Here is a 22,211-nt window from a genome sequence, read left to right on the forward strand (position 1 = left end):
AGGGGATTGGGGTGCAGGAGAGGTGTGAGGTGCAGGCAGGGTGCGTAGGGCAGGGAGTTGGGTGGTAGGGTTCAGGCTCTGGCCCGGTGCTGCTTACCTAAAGCGGCTCCTGGGTGGCAGCTGTGTGCACCGGGGCCAGGGCAGGCTCCCTGCCTGCCAGCCCCACACTGTTCCCGGAAGTGCTGAGGCATGTGTGTGGGGGAGGGGGCAGAGGGCTCTGCGTGCACTGCTCTTGCTGCGCCTCCAGGTACCTCCCCCGAAGCTGCCACTGGCCGTGGTTCCCCGTTCCCGGCCAATGGGAGCTGCAGGGGGCGTGGCCTGGAGGCAGGGCCAATGCATGGAGCCCTCTGCCCCCTGCCTGGGGACCGCAGGGTCATGGTGCTGTCCCCTTCTGAGAGCGGTGGGGGGCCCACGGCACCATGGGTGGGGGGCAATCCCACGGGCTGGATCCAAAGCCGGCCATAGTTTGCCCACCCCTGCTCTAGATCACTGCATCACATATGGTCCAGGTCAGTAGTGCCCCAAAGTAATTACCATCTGATAGTTGAATGGTGTCCTATCTAAAATGAGTTATGGATACCTGGTTAGGAATTGCAATGAGCCCACATCTCATGAGGTACCACCATTGTGGGTACCTGCCTGGGCCATCTCAACAGTGCATCACACAATTATGAATGTGTCATACTCAATGTCACACTCAAATGGGTCTTACAGCTCAGGTAGGAGGTGGATTGGGAGGACGGTGTAGAAAAATGCATTGCTCTGCCTGTGCTCCATGTGACGTGCAAATAAACAGGACTTGAGTTGGCAGGTTTTTACATCAAGCACTTCTCATGAAAACTCAATTGACATTGCCATTTTGCTAAAATATGTTTTATAATTTCGCAGATAGGTTTTGAGGGTTTTTTATGGAGCTCACTGTACAATTATAAATGCATTTCCTTTCATGCTTGTGCTTTGTGTCCCTTTTCCAATCTAGTAGTACACTTCTTTTGTACTCCTAGCTGCACTAAACAATTATTTTAAAATATTAAAATTTTGGTTTAAAAAAGAGAATATGGAATTTTTTAAGTGTTCTGTTTAACCAAATGATTCCCAGAAGAAAAATGACCTTCAAAAGAACAAATCACCAATATAACATATGGTGTTACTGTTTCCTATATGCATTCCAAAATACTGTTTCCTATATGCATTCCAAAAATAGCTATATCTTAGGTACTTACATGCCTCTGTAACAGCAGTATCTGAGCACCTCTCCATCTTTCTAATAAATGCATCCTCACAACATCTCAGTGTGGTAGGAAATTACAGAGGAGGAACTGAGGCAGAGAGAGACTGTAGCACAGCTGGGAATTGTACCCAGATCTCTTGACTTCAAGGCTAGCATACCAACTGCTGGATCTTTTTCCTCCCAATCTGCGTTTTATATGCTGATTTACATTCCCTTCTCAGGTGAGGAGGGACTGCATAGAACCCTCTTTTGAGACTGCTAGAGAGTCTTAGTTGGGTGGAGAGCTTGCTGCACATGGCCTTCTCTCCTTCACCCCAGTGAAGATGAAATGGTGAGGTCTTTTCTGTACTAGACTTTTTTCCCCTAAGATTTCCCACTGGGAGTTTGCTCTTCCTTCAACTGCATACTACGATGCTGTTGGGCAGCCATGTTTTATCCGGACTTGCTGTGAGCAGTTAGATAACCTATAGTTAACACTCCTCTACCATTATAACCATCAGTGGAGCTGCACTGTTGGGAAGATTTAGGGGAGTGTATGCTATAGTCTTTCTCACCCCCCTCCCCAAGACTAATCTTGGAAACTCAACCCAGGCTTCATGTAGGAAGATAATAGACACTGTTCCAGTGTCTCTTCAGTCTATGATTCTTAGTATCTAGCAAAGTTACAAATTAAAACTTCCAGGCTCATCTGTGCTAAACAATGTTACACCTTGGATTTAGCTGTGACACTGAGTAGGTTTCACAGAGCTCTCTGTAAGCTCAAATGTTCGTCCTTCTCATCAACAGAAGTTGATCCAAAAAAGATAATCACCCATCTTGTCTCTCCCACGTAATCACATGCAGATACCTGTTTTGTGGTTTTGACATGTTTTTCCTTGGCCCCTTGCTTCCTAGAAGGAGTTAGGGGGTGTGTGAAAGGAGCATTTCTGGCTGAAAATGGAGTTCTGTAGGAACAGAATTCATAAGTTCTTATGCAAGCTGCATCCAGGTCTTTTTTTACCCAGAGGTGGACTAGGCTTTGCTTGCATGTTGCTGGGAAGGGGAGAAATCACCTAAATTCTGCCCTTCCACTCAAAATCTCTCTTCATATTGTATACCATGCACAAAATGTAATACATTGTTTTTAAAAGCCTATAACACACACTGCATCTATGTAAAATAAGGATATTATTCATTTAAGAGGTCTTCTAACATATAGATACAATGGAAAAAGCTTGCAGGTGGGTGGATACTGTTTCATTATAAGAATGTAGATTGGGAAAGTTATTTTTGTATATAGAATATTTTTAAATATCTGGGCTGTGTATGTCCAGCAAGTGCAAACTCTGAATTGCTGGTGCACAGCCAGACATGCTTATTAAGAATCAGCCACAGGCAATATATACGGAGGGTTAAAGGAGCTACGTACATTAAGACACCACTCAGTACCGTTTTTTTTCAGGAAAGCTCAAGTACTGTAAATCAGTTTATTTTGCTTCTAGCACTAGTAGTTAATGCGCATTTAATTTAAATGAAGTCCAGCTCCAATTCAGCAAGAGCATAAAAATATTTCTGATGACATATTGTGTCAAATCTATTGAAAATGTGCAGTATAATTTGCACATATAACTTTAACTTTGTTACATGCTATAAAAGAAAACAATGCAGAAGAAAACATGATTAACCTGATTTTGGGAAACAAGAGTTGTTCTCTTGGTGCTAGCAGTCTTTATTTGACGTCTTTGTTGGCTTCTTGGGATTGCATGATGCTAATATGCATAAAATCTAGCTGTTTCTGGATCTGATGACCATAGCTAAGTTAGTTGGCCTGAGGATCCTTCATGTCAGAGAGGCTCTCATACCCTCCACAAGTTTGTGGAAAAGTACTGCCCTGCTTCTACGGAATGGTCCTGAGAATCTGGGAGGGGGACACAGGGTAGGAGAAGTCTGCTCTTGGGCCACAAGAGACTGTAGGGCTAACTCAGGCTGTTAATTAGGTTGTCTATTGGTTAACTATAGCATCCTGAGTGCTTGCTTTCCCACCTATTGGATGAGCATATAAAGCGTTCTTATCTACTGGGGAAGTGGATTTAGAAGAGAAAATATCTCCCCAAGAAGGAATAGGGAAGTCTTAGGCCATGTTTTGTACTTCCCATTGGGTTGGACGAGTTCAAGAGAACTCTTAATTGGATTCAGTGAATTGGAAGAGTCCACTGCAATAACCCCTATCCTCTCAGTATCCTCGCATTTATTTGTTTTCTTTTGCTGTCTCCAGGCCTAGTATTTGGAGCAGCTGAAAATAAGAATAAACCCATGGCCGTGAAATTTGCTGTGTATGTTCCAGTCCACTGGCTTCCACTAGCAATTCCCTCTGGAATCGCAGGTGCTGCTCCAGAGCTTCTCTTTGCCTGCAAACAAACAGTGCTAATTAAAATATTTAGAGATAAATGAAAGGAAGGCAGCTAGTGTTCCTTGATTCATTAGGAGTAGGCTAGGTCAATATTTTTTTTTGCTAAATAATTATAAACTCAGCAATTTAAATTCATTGCTGGTGTAACTTTTTACTTCAGCCATACTACAATTTCCGCTGTATTGGAAAACCTGGGCACTATGCACTATTTTGTAGTATAGATGGGATATTAGCTGTGTCCCTGAACTATTCAAAAACCTGGGATCCATGTAAAGCTTTAGCACACAGTTTGGAGACGCAATGAAAACATGGTAGAGTTTTGTCTACACCACAAAGAATCATTTTGTAATTTGGAGTTCTAGAGTATACAAGACCAAACATTAGAATTTGAGGCTCGTTACTGGAATTCCAGTAGTGTGAACCAGTGAAGATATTTTCACTGAAATAGTTCCAGCCCTAGTAGTGTTTTTGTTTAGGTTGGCCCCCAGTGACTGATGTTAACTACTAATGTGTTACTCTTCAGCAGGAATAATTTCCTTCTCTGAATAAGGCTGTTTACCTGGCTAGAAGTTGTGCTTGTGTCTTTGCTTCCTCCAAAGCTAATCTAGCTGCCTCTTCCGCTTTCTTCCTCCTTTCCTCGGCCTCACGCCTTGCCTGTTCCTCCTCCTCCTGTTTCCTTCTTTTATACTCCAGGCGTTCTTCTTCTGCCATCTCTGCTAGCCGTTGTCGTTCCACCTCTAGCCACATTTCCCTTTCTTTCTGTCTGCGTTTTTCTGCCTCTAGGGGGTGGATGACCAGATAATTAGTAGCTGCCAAGATTTCCTATTTAGGAAATGGGTAACTGTATTGAAAACACAAAATGATATTGCTGTTGCAGTACTGTCAACCCCAAGTGTTTAAAAAACCCCAGGCCCCCATAACTGAGATTTTTGTTTGAAATGTAACTTCTCATTCAGCACATTTTCAAGTATTTGTTTTCAGCTATTAGCGCTAAACAATTACTTAGATTTTTACGGCAAACTGAGATTCTCATGTAGTTATATGGCTCCAGGGAGCGTGGGCGGGCAAGAGGCATCATTTGCGGTGGCAGGGCTGAAGTAGCCCCAGTCCGCAGCTTCCCAGGTGGCGGGGGGGCTTGAGCCCCGCCCTGCACCGGGCTGCAACCCGGAGCCCTACAACGCACCTCGAGAAGGGATGAAGCCCCGTGCCCTAAGAGCATCTGAAGCTCTGAGCAGGACTGAAGCCCAGAACCCCCAGCCCTGATCCTATATATAGAAAACCTCCCAAAATATTTAAATAAATGGTATTCTACTATTGTTTAACAGTGTGATTAAAACGGCAATTAATCTCAAATAACTTTTAAAATCTTATGATTAATCACGACTAATTTTTTTAATTGCTTGACAGCTCTAGTTTTTCATTCTCTGCTCTTGCCTGAGGGCTGGGGCATCAAACACAACCTTTGTATTTCTACAGGGCCTTTCTTCCAAAATCTCACAGTGCTTTACAAACGTTAATTGACATATTAATCGTCACAAGATACCTGTGAGTAATGAAATATTAATTTCCCTCATCTGCAAAATAGGGGTAATGAGGCGCATTGAGGTTAAGTGACTTGCATAAGCTTATGGGGGCAAATCATTGGCAAAGCTGGAAATAGAACCCAGAAACTAACCACTCCCTCTTACAGTAGCACTAATATCAGGCAAATGGACTGGAGTGCATCACGGTTGATTTTGTGTAATTAAACAAGATATGATGTTTCCAGAAAACGTTACTATAAGCTGAATTTCACTGTAACTGGAGAGGGCCAATATGACACAGCTCCCCTTTTCAGCTGTGGGTGGGGGGCTGTCTTCAACCCACCCCCCTGCCAGAGGGGGCACTAGCAGCTACGCGAGTGCCTCTCAAAAGCCATGTCTTCACTTCCAGCAGCTGCAGCCAAAGCAGAAGGTAAGGATTCCTTTGCCTCTCACCCACCCACACAGTAGGGGCAGCTTCTTTTCAGTCAAACAGAGATGGGGGATGGTAAATGTCTCCTTGGAATGAAATATTCCTAGAGGAATTAGAACAATGGACCCCACCACTGGTGGTATGAAATTCTCTCCAACTATGCTGATGCAATTTGGGATTTTCACTCCACTATAATCAGGTTCTCCTGTATTATGATCAAAGAGGACTGCTTGAGAAACCTCTCTGCGGCCTCATTAGATACTAGGCTACCTGTGGTGAATTTCTCTGGAACTCTTATTACTGGAGCCATGGAAGAATTTAATGAAGAAACTCCTATCTAGGTACTTCCATAGATGGTCCCTATCATTGTAGTATCTGGGTGCCTTACAGACATTAATTCGCTCTTTCAACACTCCATGAAGAAGGGGAGTATTATCATCACCATTGTACAGATGATGAGGAACTCAGAGACTTGCCAAAGGTGTCTCGGGAATTCCAGGGCAGAGCCAGGAGCGACTGAGTCTGAGTCCAGTGCCTTCACCAGAAAACCACCCTTCTGGGTGAATTATCTGCAGATACAGTAAGTTTTAGCCCTTCTTTAGAGCACCTGCACGTTCTTGTTCCTCCTGCTGTCTCTTCTTCTGCAGCTCCAGAAGTTTTCTGCGATATTCCTCCTGCTGCTGTCGGATACGTTCCTGTGCTGCTTTCTCGTGTTGTAGCTTCCTCGCTGCCTCTTCCTCCTGGCGCTGGTGCTGTTCTTCTAGCTCCTGTTTCCGTAAACTGAAACATAAATTATTAATGGATAGAGCACTGAGGGCCTGCTGAACACTCTACAGATTGTAAGAAGAGCAGGTTCCTAACCAAAGATCTACAAATAAATACAATGTAGAAAAAGGGATGGTTAAAACAGGACAAAGTGGCTGATTAGTGATGTCATCTTGGTTCCACAAATTTGTTTAAATTTTTTTTTTAAAAGCATAGTTTCTACTGTCTCATTTAATCTGCCTTTGAGGAGTGGATGAGAGTTTTTAAGCCTCCTAGAAGTCGTCTGTTTTAAAGAGGGATATGAGGGAGACAGGACCAAGGAGTGGGGAGCAAATGGAAATGAACAAAGATCATAGAATTCAAGATCAGAAGGGACCATTATAATCATCTAGTCTGACCTCCTGCAAGATGCAGGCCACATAAGCCGCTCCACCCACTTCTTTAGCAAGCGACCCCTGCCCCACGCTTCGGAGGAAGGGGAAAAACCTCCAGGGCCACTGCCAATCTACCCTGGAGGAAAATTCCTTCCCGACCCCAAATATGGCGGTCAGCTGAACCCCGAGCATGCGGGAAAGACTCTCCAGCCATACCCCCTTGAAAAAGGTTATATCATATCATTCACCCATTGTACTATTTACTTCAGTGTGGCACTTAATTGACCTATTGACTAAGCCCGTTATCCTATCATACCATCTCCTCCATAAACTTATCTAGCTTAATCTTAAAGTCATGGAGGTCCTTCGCCCCCACTGTTTCCCTTGGTAGGCTGTTCCAGTATTGCACTCCCCTGATGGTTAGAAACCTTCGTCTAATTTCAAGCCTGAATTTCCTGACTGACAATTTATATCCGTTTGTCCTCGTGTCCACATTAGCACTGAGCTGAAATAATTCCTCTCCTTCCCTGGTATTTATCCCTCTGATATATTTAAAGAGTGCAATCATATCTCCTCTTATCCTTCTTTTGGTTAAGGAAAACAAACCGAGCTCCTCAAGTCTCCTTTCATATGACAGGCCTTCCATTCCTCGGATCATTCTAGTGGCCCTTCTTTGTACCCGTTCCAGTTTGAATTCATCCTTCTTAAACATGGGAGACCAAAACTGCACACAATACTCCAAATGAGGTCTCACCAACGCCTTATATAATGGGACTAGCACCTCCTTATCCCTACTAGAAATACCTTGCCTAATGCATCCCAAGACCGCATTAGCTTTTTTAACGGCCACATCACATTGCCTACTCATAGTCATCCTACGATCAACCAGGACTCCTAGGTCCTTCTCCTCCTCCGTTACTTCCAACTGGTGCGTCCCCAGCTTATAACTAAAATTCTTGTTAGTCATCCCTAAATGCATAACCTTACACTTCTCACTATTGAATTTCATCCTGTTACTTATACTCCAGTTTACAAGGTCATCCACATCTCCGTGGAGGATATCCCGATCCTTTTCCGAATTGGCAATACCTCCCAACTTGGTGTCATCCGCAAACTTTATCAGCCCACTCCTACTCTTGGTTCCCAGGTCAGCAATAAATAGATTGAATAAAATCGGACCCAAAACCGAACCTTGAGGAACTCCACTGGTAACCCCCCTCCAACCTGACAGTTCCCCCTTCAATACTACCCTCTGAAGTCTCCCCTTTAACCAGCTCCTTATCCACCTCTGGATTTTCATTTCGATCCCCATCTTTTCCAATTTAACCAGTAATTCTTCATGCGGTACTGTATCAAACGCCTTACTGAAATCCAGATATATTAGATCCACCGCATTTCCCTTGTCTAAAAAATCTGTTACTTTCTCAAAGAAGATCAGGTTGGTTTGGCACGATCTACCTTTCGTAAATCCATGCTGTAATCTATCCCAGTTGCCATCGGCCTCGTGCTCCGGAACCACTCTCTCTTTTAAGATTTTTTCCATGACTTTGCATACTACAGATGTTAAACTAACAGGCCTGTAGTTACCCGGGTCACTTTTTTTCCCCTTCTTGAATATAGGAACTACATTCGCTAATCTCCAGTCAAATGGTACAATCCCCGAATTTAGAGATTTATTAAAAATTATCGCTAACGGGCTAGCAATATCACTCGCCAATTCCCTTAATATTCTAGGATGAAGATTATCCGGGCCCCCCGATTTACTTCCATTAAGCTGTTCAAGTTTGGCTTCTACCTCAGATACCGTAATGTCTACCCCCATATCTTCATTCCCATCGGTCCCTCTATCACTATTCCTTAGCCCTTCATTAGCCTCATTAAAGACCGAGGCAAAATATTCGTTCAGATATTGTGCCATTCCAAGATTATCCCTAATCTCCACTCCGTTTAAAGTTTTAAGCGGTCCCACTTCTTCTTTCTTGGTTTTCTTCCTATTTATATGGCTAAAAAACCATTTGCTATTGGTTTTAATCCCCTTCACTAGGTCCATTTCCACCCATCGCTTTGCCTTTCTCACTGCTTCCCTACACCCTCTGACCTCAATAAGGTAGGTTTCTTTGCTGATCCCTCCCATTTTCCACTCCTGGTACGCTTTGTTTTTTCTTAATGACCCCTCTAAGACGCTTGCTCATCCAGCTCGGTCTAAAACTGCTACCCACGAGCCGTTTTCCCCTTCTCGGGATACATGCCTCTGACAACTCCTGCAACTTCAACCTGAAGTAACCCCAGGCGTCATCTGCCTTTAGATCCCTAAATATGTTAGTCCAGTCCACTTCCCTAACTAGTCGCCTTAATTTAGTAAAGTTAGCCCTTTTGAAATCGTAAACCCTAGTCTCAGATGCACTATTGATTATCCTCCCATTTTATTTTGAAACGAATTAGCTCATGATCACTCGAGCCAAGGTTGTCCCCTACAACAATTTCCTCAACAAGGTCCTCGTTACTCACCAAAATTAAATCTAAAATGGCATCCCCCCTCGTCGGTTCAGCAACCACTTGATGAAGGAATTCATTAGCTATCACGTCTAGGAAAAGCTGAGCCCTATTATTATTACTAGCATTTGTTTCCCAATCTATATCCGGGAAGTTAAAGTCCCCCATGATCAAGCAGTTCCTATTAGTATTTACTTCCTTAAAAACATTAAAGAGCTCTCTATCCGTCTCCAAGCTAGATCTCGGCGGTCTATAGCACACCCCAAGCACTATCCCGGGTGAGGCTCTGGTAGTTTTCTTCCCCAATGTGACCATTGCCCAGACAGACTCCGTATTATCCATTGCATTGCTAGTTATTTCATTACATTTCACCTCATTATTGATATACAATGCTACTCCCCCACCTTTACCTTTGCATCGGTCCTTCCTAAATAGCACATACCCTTCCATACCTGTACTCCAGTCATGGCTACCATTCCACCATGTTTCGGTTATTCCTACGATATCCGGTTTCAATTCTCGGACCAGGAGCTCCAGTTCCTCCATTTTGTTACCTAAGCTTCTTGCATTGGTGAACAAACATCCTAATTTTTCCTGTTGGGCTCCTCTCCCTCTTTTCACCCAACTCGGTAGGGACACAGTACTTCCAGTATGACTTGTAGATCTAGTATCCGTCCCCCCCCTCTTCCTTACACCTAACCGTCCCCCTCTGGCTATATCTGTTGTTATCTTGTTGTTCTCACTCCCAATGTATAAATTTGGCGTGGAGAGCACCAGGACCTCTCCCAACCGTCTCCCCCCAGTGTCTAGTTTAAAGCTCTTTTAATCAGATGAGCCAGCCTCCCTCCTAGAAGTCTACTTCCTTCCCTACTTAGGTGGAGCCCATCCCGTGAGAACAGTTGTCTGTCCCCACAAGCCACCCAATGCCCATACATCCCAAAGCCCTCCTTGTAACACCACTCCCTCAGCCAACTATTAATCGTCAGATGAGACAAGCCAAGTTGTGCAGGGTCTTGGAGGTGGGGACAAGGGCTTTAAATGTGAAGCAAAAGGCAAGGGGAAGGCAGTGCAGGGATTTGAAGAAGGTTTGAACATGGTCAGAGTGGTGGGCAAGGTAGGCAGTTTGGGCTGGGGATGAGGTGCTTGGGGTACAGGAGGGGGTTTGAGGGTGGGGGGGCTCAGGGCTGAGGCAGGGGGTTGGAGCGTGGGCTTACTTTGGGTGGCTCCTGGTCTGCAGTGGAGTGGAGCTAAGGCAGGCTCCCTGCCTGTCCTGGCTCCACGTTGTGCCCCAGAAGTAGCTAGCAGGTCCAGCTCCTAGGCGGGAAGGGCCAGGAGGCTCTGCGCACTGCTCTCGCCTGCAGGCACACACCCCCTCCCCAGCTCCCATTGGCCACAGTTCCCGGCTAATGGGAGTGTGGAGCCAGTACTCAGGGCAGGGGCAGCTCAGAGAGTCTCCAGGCCCCCTCGCCTAGGAGCCAGACCTGCTGGCCACTTCCGGGGCACAGCGCTGTCCCAGGACAGGTAGGGACTAGCCTGCCTTAGCCCTGCAGCATCGCCAACCAGACTTCTAAGACCTGGTTGACGGGGCTGACTAGAGCCACCAGGGTTGCTTTTCAACCAGGCGTTCCGGTTGAAAAGCGGACACCTGGCAACCCTAAGTCAAATAGATATGTAGTCCTTGATACAGGTGCTTAGATACCACAATAATGAGTGCTGTATAAGACCTGAAAGAATATAGTGCTGTTTCCTTCAGGATGACTGGATCTGGACACACTATTTCAGTGTCACCTGTTTCTGTGTCTGGAGACTTGTGATCCCCTTGTATGACCTGGGAGCCACTACATGACTCCTTTAATCTATCCTTTCCTGTGTCTTTCTGTAGGTTGGATGCACACTGCAATGCCCTCTTCCAGAGCTGGTAGATCTTTAGCTGATCGGTTTTAATTAATTATTTACATCCTATGATAATCAACCATCTCAATTTCACAGCTGTGGTCTCCTCATCAACAGCAAAGATTTGGTTTTGTGCCCCATTGGGGCCTGCACTGGATTATTCCTGTGTGCTTAGAGTGTTAGACAGGGATCTGACCCTGTGGAAATGGCCTTATGTAATAGTCTCTTTGCCCTTTTTACAGCTGACTCCACTTTCCAGCTGCTCAGTGACTATGTTAGGGAAGTGTTGTGATCGTCAAATGCCCATGATCAAATAAATTTCTTGAGTTTTTGAAAGGTAAATTGAGGTCTGTTATTGGCACATATCGTGTCTGGAATGCCATACCTTGCAAAATGTGCCTTTTAATTTGCAAATCACTTCCCTTTCTCTCATCTCAAGGTAGCCACCTCTCAGAAGTTGGACTAGTAATCTACTGTAACTAAAACCTTTTTTCCCTTAAAAGGTAAATAAATCCACTCCAACCTTCTCCATGGCTGGTAGGAAGGTTGTGTGGCAGTAAAGGCTCATTCTTTTGTTGGTTATCATAAGATCAGCCAGTCTCTCATCCTTCCATAAAGGACTGCTCCAGAGTTTCATTGCACTTAGTGCTTCCAGATACCTATTGTTCTCCTATGTGCTTCAGCCTGGCACATTCCTCTCTTACCTCGCCCGCCCCTTCCGCCCCACTCCCCCATGGGATAAAATAAGAGTTTTACTTTCCTGCCTTTGCCCTCTTCCCGCATGACTGGATCTATGTACAGCTCCAGCTCCTGCTTCCTCCAGCTCCATGCCAGGGCTAAGTTCTTGTCTGCAAAATTCGGGGTTCCTGGGAGCTTCATGCCATGCACTGTAGCTCATGATGACAGCTGCTGCAGCTGAATCACTGCCACCCTGTTTCATTAGCAGTCAGTGATGCAGCAAACAGGCAGCGTTGTAAGATGTGGGGCTTGAAAATGCTGAGGCTTTGCTGCTTGTCTGTGAGCTACACACAGGAACCAGCTGGGGCCTAGCTTTGCATTCAGGGGAGCCTCTAGTTCCCTCCCACATGGATGAATGTTTCTCCTGAAACTTGACCCTTTCTGTCCAGTTCCTTTTAAAGTCATCATTCCACTGGAGGGAAAGAAAACATAGCAACATCCCTCCTTGCCAGGCTTCCAGTGAATTCTGTTGAGGGGCTAGGAAGAAGCAGGAGGTCCAGCTCCCAAATCTTACAGATCTCAATCTCAGGGATCAGCACAGAGACCCTGCAACTGTGCATTGACATTGGAGCTCCCTAACCTGCTCTGGCTCTCAATGGAGCGATACTGGCCAGGGCTGCTCCCATAACTCTCCATAAAGGGTTGAGGGATGGGGTCATCTTGCACAGAGGGCTAGCACAGAAAAGTAAAACTTCTGTAGACCCAAGAGTTGTATAACTTTCGAGTGGATTCCCTTCTGGAAGATGTGTACCCATAGCCATTTCCCTCTGCTCCCTCCCCACTGGTGGATCATTGAGCCCTCAGAGCTCCCAGGTTTCCACAGATGATGCTGTGGAGACAGTACAGCACATCTCCAGGCAGGCAGAGGCAAATCTGTGTGCAGGTCTAGGGGGTATGATTCAACTCCCTTAATTTTTTTTTTTAAGGAGGGTGGCTGTAGAGATGAAAATGCCCTAAGGGCTATCACTGGTTCCCTCCATTCTGGTGAGTTCACGATAGCCTTGAATAATTTTATAGTAATGAATAGAGCAATGACTCTGTCATGGGGGTTACAGGCTCATTGGCTTCACTTTACAGTTAACTCATGCAATTAACTAAAAAAAATCGCGATTAATCGCAGTTTTAATTGCACTGTTAAACGATAGAATACCAATTGAAATTTAGTAAATAGTTTGGATGTTTTTCTACATTTTCATATATATTGTATTCTGTGTTGTAATTGAAATCAGTGTGTATTACAAATATTTGCACTGTAAAAATGATAAACAAAATAGTATTTTTCAGTTCACCTCATACAAGTACTGTAGTATAATCTCTGTCGTGAAAGTGCAATTTACAAATGTAGCTTTTTTGGTTACATAACTGCACTCAAAAATAAAACAATGTAAAACTTCAGCGTGTACAAGTCCACTCAGTCTTACTTCTTGTTCAGCCAATCGCTAAGACAAACAAGTTTGTTTACATTTACAGGAAATAATGCTGCCCGCTTCTTATTTACAATGTCACCAGAAAGTGAGAACAGGCGTTCTCATGGCACTTTTGTAGCTGGCGTTGCAAGGTATTTACATGCCAGATATGCTAAACATTTGTATGTTCCTTCATGCTTCAGCCACCATTCCAGAGGACATGCTTCCATGCTGATGATGCTTGTTTAAAAAAAAAAGTGTTAATTAAACATGACTGAACTTTTTGGGGGAGAATTGTATGTCTTCTGCTCTGTGTTTTACCTGCATTCTGCCATATATTTTATGTTATAGCAGTCTTGAATGATGACCCAGCACATGTTGTCCATTTAAAGAACATTCACTGCAGATTTGACAAAATGCAAAGAAGGTACCAATGTGAGATTTCTAAAGATAGCTACAGCACTTGACCCAAGGTTAAAGAATCTGAAGTGCCGTCCAAAATCTGAGAGAGATCAGCTGTGGTGCATACTTTCAGAAGTCTTAAAAGAGCAACACTCCGATGCAGAAACTACAGAACCCGAACCACCAAAAAAGAAAATCAACCCTCTGCTGGTGGCATTTGACTCAGATAACGAAAACGAACATGCATCTGTCCGTGCTGCTTTGGCTTGTTATCTAGCAGAACCCATTATCAGCATGGATGCATGTCCCCTGGAACCGTGGTTGAAGCATGAAGGGACATATGACTCTTTTGTGCATCTGGTATGTAAATATCTTGCAATGCTGGCTACAACAATGCCATGAGAATCCTGTTCTCACTTTCAGGTGATGTAAATCAGAAGCGGGCAGCATTATCTCCTGCAAATGTAAACAAATGTTTGTCTGAGAGATTGGCTGAACAAGAAGTAGGACTGAGTGGACTTGCAGGCTCTAAAATTTTACGTTTTATTTTTGAATGCATTTTTGGTACATAATTCTACATTTGTAAGTTCAACTGTCATGATCAAGAGATTACACTACAGTAAGTGTATTAGGTGAATTGAAAAATACTATTTCTTTTGTTTTTTTACAGTGCAAATACTTGTAATCAAAAATATAAAGTGAGCACTGTACACTTTGTATTCTGTTTTGTAATTGAAATCAATATATTTGAAAATGTAGAAAACATCCAAAAATATTTAAATAAATGGTATTCTATTGTTTAACAGTGCGATTAATTGCAATTAATTTCTTTAAACACGCGATTAATCATGATTCATTTTTTTTAATTGCTTGACCGCCCTACTTTTTATTTTATATATAAAAAATGATATTCTGGAACCTTCTTTTATATATCTCTGCTGCCTTGTTCTACTGTTTGGAAATGCAGTCAGGGAGTATTGGTATAAGAAGATGCCCAACCCTGAGATGTCTTAATGAGTTCCTGGTGTGAGCAATGGGATATTTGGAGAGGTGTATTTCCTGATGTATGGGTAGATGGAGTTTGGAGGTTTAAGTGCTTGATGTGTCCCTTAAATGGCAAAGAACAATCATGCTTTTTATGTTGCCATTTGACCCAAATATTTCCTTTCCCATCTGGAACCGTATCCCCACTAACCGCATCTCCTCTGCCCTTCTCTTCTGCTCCTGTTCCAGTTCTTCTTTCATTTTTTCCATACGCTCCTGCTGCTCTTGCTGTTTCCATTTCTGTTCCTCCTGTTCCCTTCTTTTCCTCTCTACCTCTAGCCGTCTTCTCTGTGCCTTCTCTGCTCGCATTCTGTCCCGTGATAATTTCTCCTCCTGCTGATTTCTAGGGAGATCCTGAATGGATATAAGGAAAAGACACCTACTAAATAAAGTTTGCACTCTACTGATTGGTTCATTTGTTCTATTGTTAACACACAGTCCGTGAAATGGACACACTTTATATGAGATTTACATATCCTAGGGTACATTTGCCTTACCAGGGACACTCATTGTTAATACGATTGACTTTACCTGTGCCATTTACTCTGTACAGTAAATATTCCTCTCACCCCATGGGTGACTCCTAGCATTATGACATCTGATAACTATCACAAGGCTCCCCTATAGTTTACATTCCCCTGATTTTTCACTATTGTAAACCAAATTCTATGAAGCCCAGCTCAAGTTTAGATTTCTGATACCACCTCCTCTCTATTTCTTTGGGAACGCTTTGACTGTCCAAAAATCTGTTGGGGAGGTGGAGGAAAAAGGGCTGGGTTTACTCCAAAACCCTGAAGCAAGTTGTCTTGTATTGTCAGGAAATTGATATGAATGATGTGCCTCATATTTGCAAGGCAAAAGAATGGTTATAATGAAAACAAATCTAAAAATCCTACAACAAAAAAGGAAGGATATGAAAGGTCTCAGCATTGAAGTCTAAGGATACAGAGTTTCTAAACTGGGACCTAGGCTCTGAATAAATTGAACACTCATCAGTAACATAGGATTGTAAGATTTGCAATGCCAGATTGGATTTGATAATCCAGTGGTCCACTATCCAATTTCTGGCAGTAGCATCAGCTAAAGCTGATGCTTTAAGGAGACTCCACCATCTTCATAAGGCACTGGTGCAGCACTGTACGTGGGTTAGGGAAAGGGAGTCTTTTCTGACCCTATGATGATCAAGATATCTTCAACATGGGTGTAGACTAGGGTGGGCAAACTTTTTGGCCCGAGGGTCACATCGGGGAATAGAAATTGTATGGTGGGCCATGAATGCTCACAAAATTGGGGTTGAGGTGTGGGCTCTGGGGTGGGGCTAGGGATGAGGCATTTGGGGCTGGGAGCGAGAGGTTTGGAGAGCAGGAGGGGGGATCAGGGCTGGGGGTTGGGGCATGGGGAGAGGCTCAGGGGGTGCAGGCTCTGAATGGCGCTTACCTCAAGCGGCTCCCGGAAGCAGTGGTATGTCCCTTCTCCGGCTCCTATGAGGAGGCACGGCCAGGCGGCTCTGCACGCTGCCCCATCTGCAGGCACTGTCCCTGCAGCTCCCGTTAGAGTGTGTAGGAGCCAGAGCAGGGCCGTGGTGTGGCTTCTGGGAGCTGCGTGGTCCGCCCCCTGACCCAATGCCCCTGCTGGAGCACCGGAGCAGCCCCTGACCCAGCGCCGCCACCAGAGCGGGGCTGAGCTGTATGGTGCGGCCCCTGACCCAACACCTTGGCCTGAGTAGGGCCGAGCTGTGTGGTGTGGCCCCATCCCAGAGCCCCGGCTGGAGCGCCAGACCGGGGCCAAGCAGCATGGTGTGGCTTGCAGGCTGGCTTAAAATGGCTTGCCAGCCAGATCTGGCCCCCGGGCCATAGTTTGCCCACCTCTGGTGTAGACAGCTGGGCGCTCAGTGAGGCTTTGCCTCCCCAAAAATATTAGGGATTGCATTAATAAATAAAGGAAACACTGAATTTGGAACAGAAGCTTGTTCATCTCTCGCTGTTAAAAGTGGACAAATTTAGTTATGGTACAAAACTACTCATTGAAGTGATAGATAACAGCTATTATTTTTTAACTCTAGCCTCTCCAAATAAAAAATGTTGTCTGCACCCCTGTTGAAGCACAAGATTCAGTTATTCTTCACAATCACTTGATCTACTATCCCTTATTCCCTTTAAGGACAGGCCTGGGCCTGCTCATCCCCTCTCTGAGTTCTGGCTCTTGAAAGACTGGCATTCTGATTATAGGACTGTAGGCTACTACAGAGCATGCTGGGAAGTGGGAAGGCCTGCCAAGGAACATAAGCAACACTCAGACATGTGAGTCAGAGAGGTTGATTGATAGATATCTGGCCTGAAACCTAGTACAGGGTTTTCCACTAAGAGAGCCTGGGGGGCTGTGGGAAAGGCCCGTCAAGAAACAAACTAGAAGAACTTGGGAGGGGTGAAACGAGAAGGAGAGAGCCTGGGACAATACAGTCCAGGGCTAGACTCAAGGCTTGGTGTTGACCTGTTTAGAGGCCCCATGCCAGGGCTTCCAGAGAGGGTAGAACTCTTATCAAGGGGGCAGATCACAGCTGACACTGGGGAAAGGACAAATGAGCTTGCTTGACCCAGAAGGAGAGGATTAATTGATTTCATATCCTTCCATTTTCCCCCAGCATCTCCTACCAAACTGGAGATGACTGTTTTAGAAGAGTAGCCGAGGTAGTGCTCTCTTCCCCATAGCAAGAAGGTAAAGTATCTGTTATATTTACTGCAGCAAATGTAATTACATGTTATTGGTCATAATATTAAGCAGCCCTTTTAATTCCTTAGTTAAAGTATTTAATGCTTGGGTGGCAGTGAGGCCCATAAAGCTGACTATACTGCTATATTTCCTTTTGTTTGTTCTAAGTTCACCAGCCATAAACCTCATTGAGTGATTGCTTGTTGCTGTAATAGACAGGGATTGCCGTGAGGTGAATAACCTGCTGACTTGCAATAACCAAAAGGTAGCAATGAGCTGGTTCTTTAAGGGGCTTGGACTGAGGAGCATGGCTCTAGAGAACTTGCCTTTCCAAGTAGGGGAATGAGCAAAGTCGTATGATGGGGCAGCCTGTGGCTAAGAGCAGGCCTGCAGGAAAATGAGCAGCGGGCTGTTCAATCAATTGGGGAGCCAAACAGGGAAAACAGCCTTGTCACCACTCTATCAGGACTGGATGGGCTGGTGGGTGGGTTGGAGGTCAGAGTAGCAGGAGTGATGGACGGGCAGTAAGCCCAGTTGTTTTGGTTTCCCAGACCAGGGAGCCTGTAGAAGAGGGTGTGTTTGTGGATTCCCTCAGCTACTACAGAGGACTAAGAAACAGTCTGCACTGCCACCTAGTGAGGTGACACTGTGATCAAGAGGAAGCTGGAGGGACTGAGCAGAGCCCCAGAGGGCTGGAGCTGAGCCCCAGAGTTGGAGCGGAAGAGCAATTGTGGAGGTGTTCTATAAGGCAAGGCTGGGCCCACCTTGAGACTGGGGCAGAAGATTTTTGTTTTGTGTCTGGACTTGATGCACAGGAAGGGGTGCGCTTGTTGTGATCTGGCCAGAGGGCTAAGTCACCTCAGTAGCCAACCCGCGTTGCGGGTGAGAGAACCGTAGAAGATGAAGTGGGCCCTGAGCCAGACCAGGTAGGTTCCTACTGCAGTCCTAGAATGTAGGATGCGGCTCAGTGAATCATTCTTCCCTATCTCTGACCATAAAGGAAAACCCTAGTTCTTACCTCTGAGACCTCATTGCTTATGCCTGCGTCCAATTCAGTGCCACTAACTGTGGTGATTATTGGGTGAGTCTGAGTAAATTTTTCGTGAGCTGGACTAGAACCAGAAGGACTGTCATAATGCTCAGAACAAAACTGAGGGCTCTCTGGAGGGAGCAAATGGTCTTTAATAGGAGAGCTGAAGGGAGAAGGGCTCCTGTCATCACATAACTCCTCATCTCCAGCAGCTGCACTGCTCTGATCTGCTGCTGCTTCTGTTTCCTGCCCTTCTTCCTTATGCTTTGGTTCTTGGATGGTCTCTGGTCTTTTGACTCCAGTAGTCTTTTTCCTGAGAGAAGATGTTCTTTTCTCATCGGCCTTTTTCTCTCTTGGTTTTCCTGTAAGAACACAATTAATTCTAAATCTCGATTAGTGTCAGCCAAGGGCATGCACAAGGGGGGCGGGGGCAAGCAGAGGCATGGGCCTCTCCAATAATCAGCATGGGCACAGAACTGCTCCAGCCCTGGGGCTGTGGCAGGGACCCAGAACGTTCCCCTCCCAAAGCGGTCAAATTTTAATTCCTGCACACATCCCCTGGAGTCAGCTGATATAGCCAATCCACTGTAACCTGATCTCTAATCAAGTTTCAGAATGTTTTCCAGATGTCACCAATATTGCAGTTAGTTGTCTATGTGCCCATCTACAAGGCAAGTACTTAAATCCATAGGCAAATCTATTCCATATTTTTATTATAGGGAGCTGGTGTTAGTTTATTGGCAGGCAGTGTAAATATTAGGTATGATACATAACTTTTTTCTAAACACTCATTTTAGACATGAACTTTTCCCTCTTGCACAGAATTTAGTGATTTTGAAAAGAAGAATTTGGTGCTCCTCGTTTTTCTGGTTTTGTCATGTTTCCTGATCAGTTTGGTCAATTTAAAGAGCCAAAACATTATACCTTTTTTTGACTACAATGATGAAATTAAAAATAAGGAAGATAGCTCTGTCAATGTTTAGAGATGAATATCAGAACAATTATCCAGAAATTCTTCATTAGATTTGTGAGACAGCCAACTGTAATTTACTATCTAATTATTATTCTTATATCAAACAGCAATCATAATTACTGCATTAGTTGTATTTTTTTCTTCTTAAGGTATTGCTGGAGGCCTTCTCTCTCTCTAGACAAAAGTGATTATGAAATGCTGATGTTGACATTTGTAGGTACATTCTCTCTTGTTGTGAACAAATGGTAAAAGACAGTGTGATCTGATGGATCAGGCACCGGACTGGGATCCAGTAGACCTGGGTTCTATTCCTAGCTCTGCCACTGACCTGCTTTATAACCTTGGACAAGTCACTTCCTCTTTCTGTCCCGCCCCCACTCCTTTGTCTATTTGCAGTGTAAGACCTTTAAGGGCAGCGGCTAATCTGTGTACAGTGAATAGCAAAATGGGAACCTCAGTCCCTAGGTGCTACTATAATACAAATAAGTAATAATGTAGAAATAACATGAAAAAGGAGAGCAGTTACTATATATGTGCACCTCTCAGTATGGATGTTTCTTTTCTGCTACACTGAAATCACCCTTGGAGGAAAAACCTAGCTACAAACCCTGTCTATTTGCATAACTACATACAGTTATTTGCTTCTGGCAAAACAGAAGATATTTCCTTCTAGGTATGCATGGTTACTGCTGCAGTGACTGCTAGCCTTAGCTGATTCAATGCTAAATAGCAAGAATTAATCTTAATAAAAACTGATCACACATCTAAAAATAAGAACTGAATGCCAGAATCTCCCTTGGTCCTTTTGAGCTACAGATCAGAGAGCAAAACGAAAGCACCATAAAAATATTGTCTTTTCAGTTCTGCATGGCAGATCTTGGTTCTAATATTCTGCTCCTGGTGATATTTCTTCCAGATCTCTGATTTGTCTGTGTGTGTTTATTAAAAAAAAAAAAAGATACTGGAGCTGAAACTTTTTCTTTTCATGTGTGTTCTTACCAACAACAAATTCTTCTCTGCTGTGTCGTTTGTCTTTGTTACCGCTTTTTTTCTGTGCTTTGGATACTGGGTCCATCTTGGTCAATTCATTTCTCTGCCTTTTCATGGTTTTGTTCTTTGCAACTTCTGTGTGCTGGAACTAGAATTGATAGTATGTTTCAGACAAACACTATTACTGATAAGTTTTATATTTTTTTTAGTTAAAAACAAGAATGTGTTTTGTTTTGTTTTTTTTGTACCAAGCAGCCCAGCCTCAAACACTGTTCAGAATGAAATGATAAAGAAGAGTACCTTTTTTTCATAGGCATAATGGAACTTCACCACATCTGCAGCAATAACATATATTGTTTTCAGAGCATCCCATGTTAAAGGCTTTCCTATGGTACCACTTCTGAAAATCACACTTTGGAATCAGTCTAGAAATTGCCTTGGCACTTTGGAATTACCCATATTTTCAGGACCACTGACAAATGACTTTCTGGCATATAGAGGAAAGCTATTTCCCTCTATAAGGGGTTTTGTACCTGGGCTACAAGAAAAGCTTATGTTTATTACTCAGGGGTCAAAGCTGTAAAACAAAACGGAGGGCAGCTTTATGCTTGATAGGTCAGTCACTGTGCCCACAATCACTTATAATGTACCATTCATCATTCCATTCCATTCCCTTCCCTCTGTTCCCACTGCTCCACCTCACCCTGAATCAATCCACAGGTTTCTGGACCAAAAACAGACCGCAAGGAAGGACGGGATTGTCCTTGGAAACATTGGTTCACAGCATTCCTCTTCTCTTCTCTGTTGCTAGTGTGTCCACCAGGGCTGCTGGCCCCAACGAGGCAGTGCACCTGGGGGAATAGTGGTGGAGTACCAGTCTATCCTGCCCACTTGGTGTCAGTCCTGGACAGTATTTATTATTTGGCCTTTGGTAGCACTAGACTTATTCTGTGCTTTCCTAATTCTATCCTTTTGGTATAGAACTGAGTCTGACTTGGTAACATGAACCAGAGGCTACTTCCTTATTGCACTGTGTTCTGTGTCTGAGGTAGGCGGTAAATGATGAAGTCAGTGTCTGTTTCGTTCTAATGTAAATAACCAGTAAGAATAATGTTAACTCTCTTCTCAAACCCCTTCCAGGAGGAGGACGCAATAGGTATTTTGCTACTGGAGATGTGTCCTGTGATACTTACAGCATTGACGCTGGCAGTCGTTTGCTTGCAGAGCTCCTTTGGCTGGGTGGTCTTTTCTCTCTCTATCACATGCTGCTTTTCAGAATGACTCATGGCTACTCCAACATTCTCTTGTAGCATCGGCCTGTGACTGGAAGGTCCCAGGAGATAGTTACCAGATTCAGAGTCTTGACCCCTTAAAAATTAAAGCAATACAAATAACTAGACCAAGATTTTGGTGAAGTCTTAGAGCTCTGGAGATAGTCTCTCCTTGTGAAGGAGTAGGGAAAGCTGATGTGTGTTCTTTTTTTCTCTTGCAAGTCCTGAAACCTTTTGGAGTAATCTGTCAGTATCATACAGTGAACAACTTATGTAATTGTAATGCCCCCAGCAGGTAGCTGCTTTTTCTGCTTGGAGCTCTCTTGTCTCCTCATTACTGAGGAAAGGAAGTAACATTCTTTCTTGTGCTGTAAAAAAGATCCAAAGACTGATTGGCGGGTGCCTTGGCCATTTAATAACAAAATCATATATATTAAAATACTTGTCATCTTAAGATCTAAAAAATGTTACAAAATTCAATGTCCTGGCTCTTAGAAGTGCTGAGTACCCACAGCTTCCACTGAAGTTAATGGGAACTACAAGTGCTCAG

At 44.2% G+C, this 22,211-nt stretch overlaps 1 protein-coding gene and 1 long non-coding RNA gene across 3 annotated transcripts in view; one reads left to right on the forward strand and one right to left on the reverse strand.

The window, feature by feature from the left end:
- Nucleotides 1-2,954: 2,954 nt before the first annotated feature.
- Nucleotides 2,955-22,211, reverse strand: part of KIAA2012 (KIAA2012 ortholog) — a 91,694-nt gene continuing 72,437 nt past the window's right edge. The window contains exons 18-24 of the mRNA XM_039493713.1: nucleotides 21,584-21,758; nucleotides 20,400-20,538; nucleotides 18,416-18,789; nucleotides 14,840-15,042; nucleotides 6,181-6,353; nucleotides 4,180-4,399; nucleotides 2,955-3,618 (exon numbers count right to left, since the gene is read on the reverse strand). Of these exons, the coding sequence (XP_039349647.1) occupies nucleotides 3,459-3,618; nucleotides 4,180-4,399; nucleotides 6,181-6,353; nucleotides 14,840-15,042; nucleotides 18,416-18,789; nucleotides 20,400-20,538; nucleotides 21,584-21,758 (1,444 nt within the window). The 3' untranslated portion in view covers nucleotides 2,955-3,458. The remainder of the gene's footprint in view (nucleotides 3,619-4,179; nucleotides 4,400-6,180; nucleotides 6,354-14,839; nucleotides 15,043-18,415; nucleotides 18,790-20,399; nucleotides 20,539-21,583; nucleotides 21,759-22,211) is intronic.
- Nucleotides 17,067-22,211, forward strand: part of LOC120374294 — a 44,663-nt gene continuing 39,518 nt past the window's right edge. For both annotated transcript variants that reach the window (XR_005585988.1, XR_005585989.1), the window contains exons 1-2: nucleotides 17,067-17,403; nucleotides 17,949-18,323. This is a non-coding gene — a long non-coding RNA (uncharacterized LOC120374294). The remainder of the gene's footprint in view (nucleotides 17,404-17,948; nucleotides 18,324-22,211) is intronic.

Source organism: Mauremys reevesii, linkage group 11, assembly GCF_016161935.1.
Source record: "Mauremys reevesii isolate NIE-2019 linkage group 11, ASM1616193v1, whole genome shotgun sequence".
Lineage (NCBI taxonomy): Eukaryota > Metazoa > Chordata > Testudines > Geoemydidae > Mauremys > Mauremys reevesii.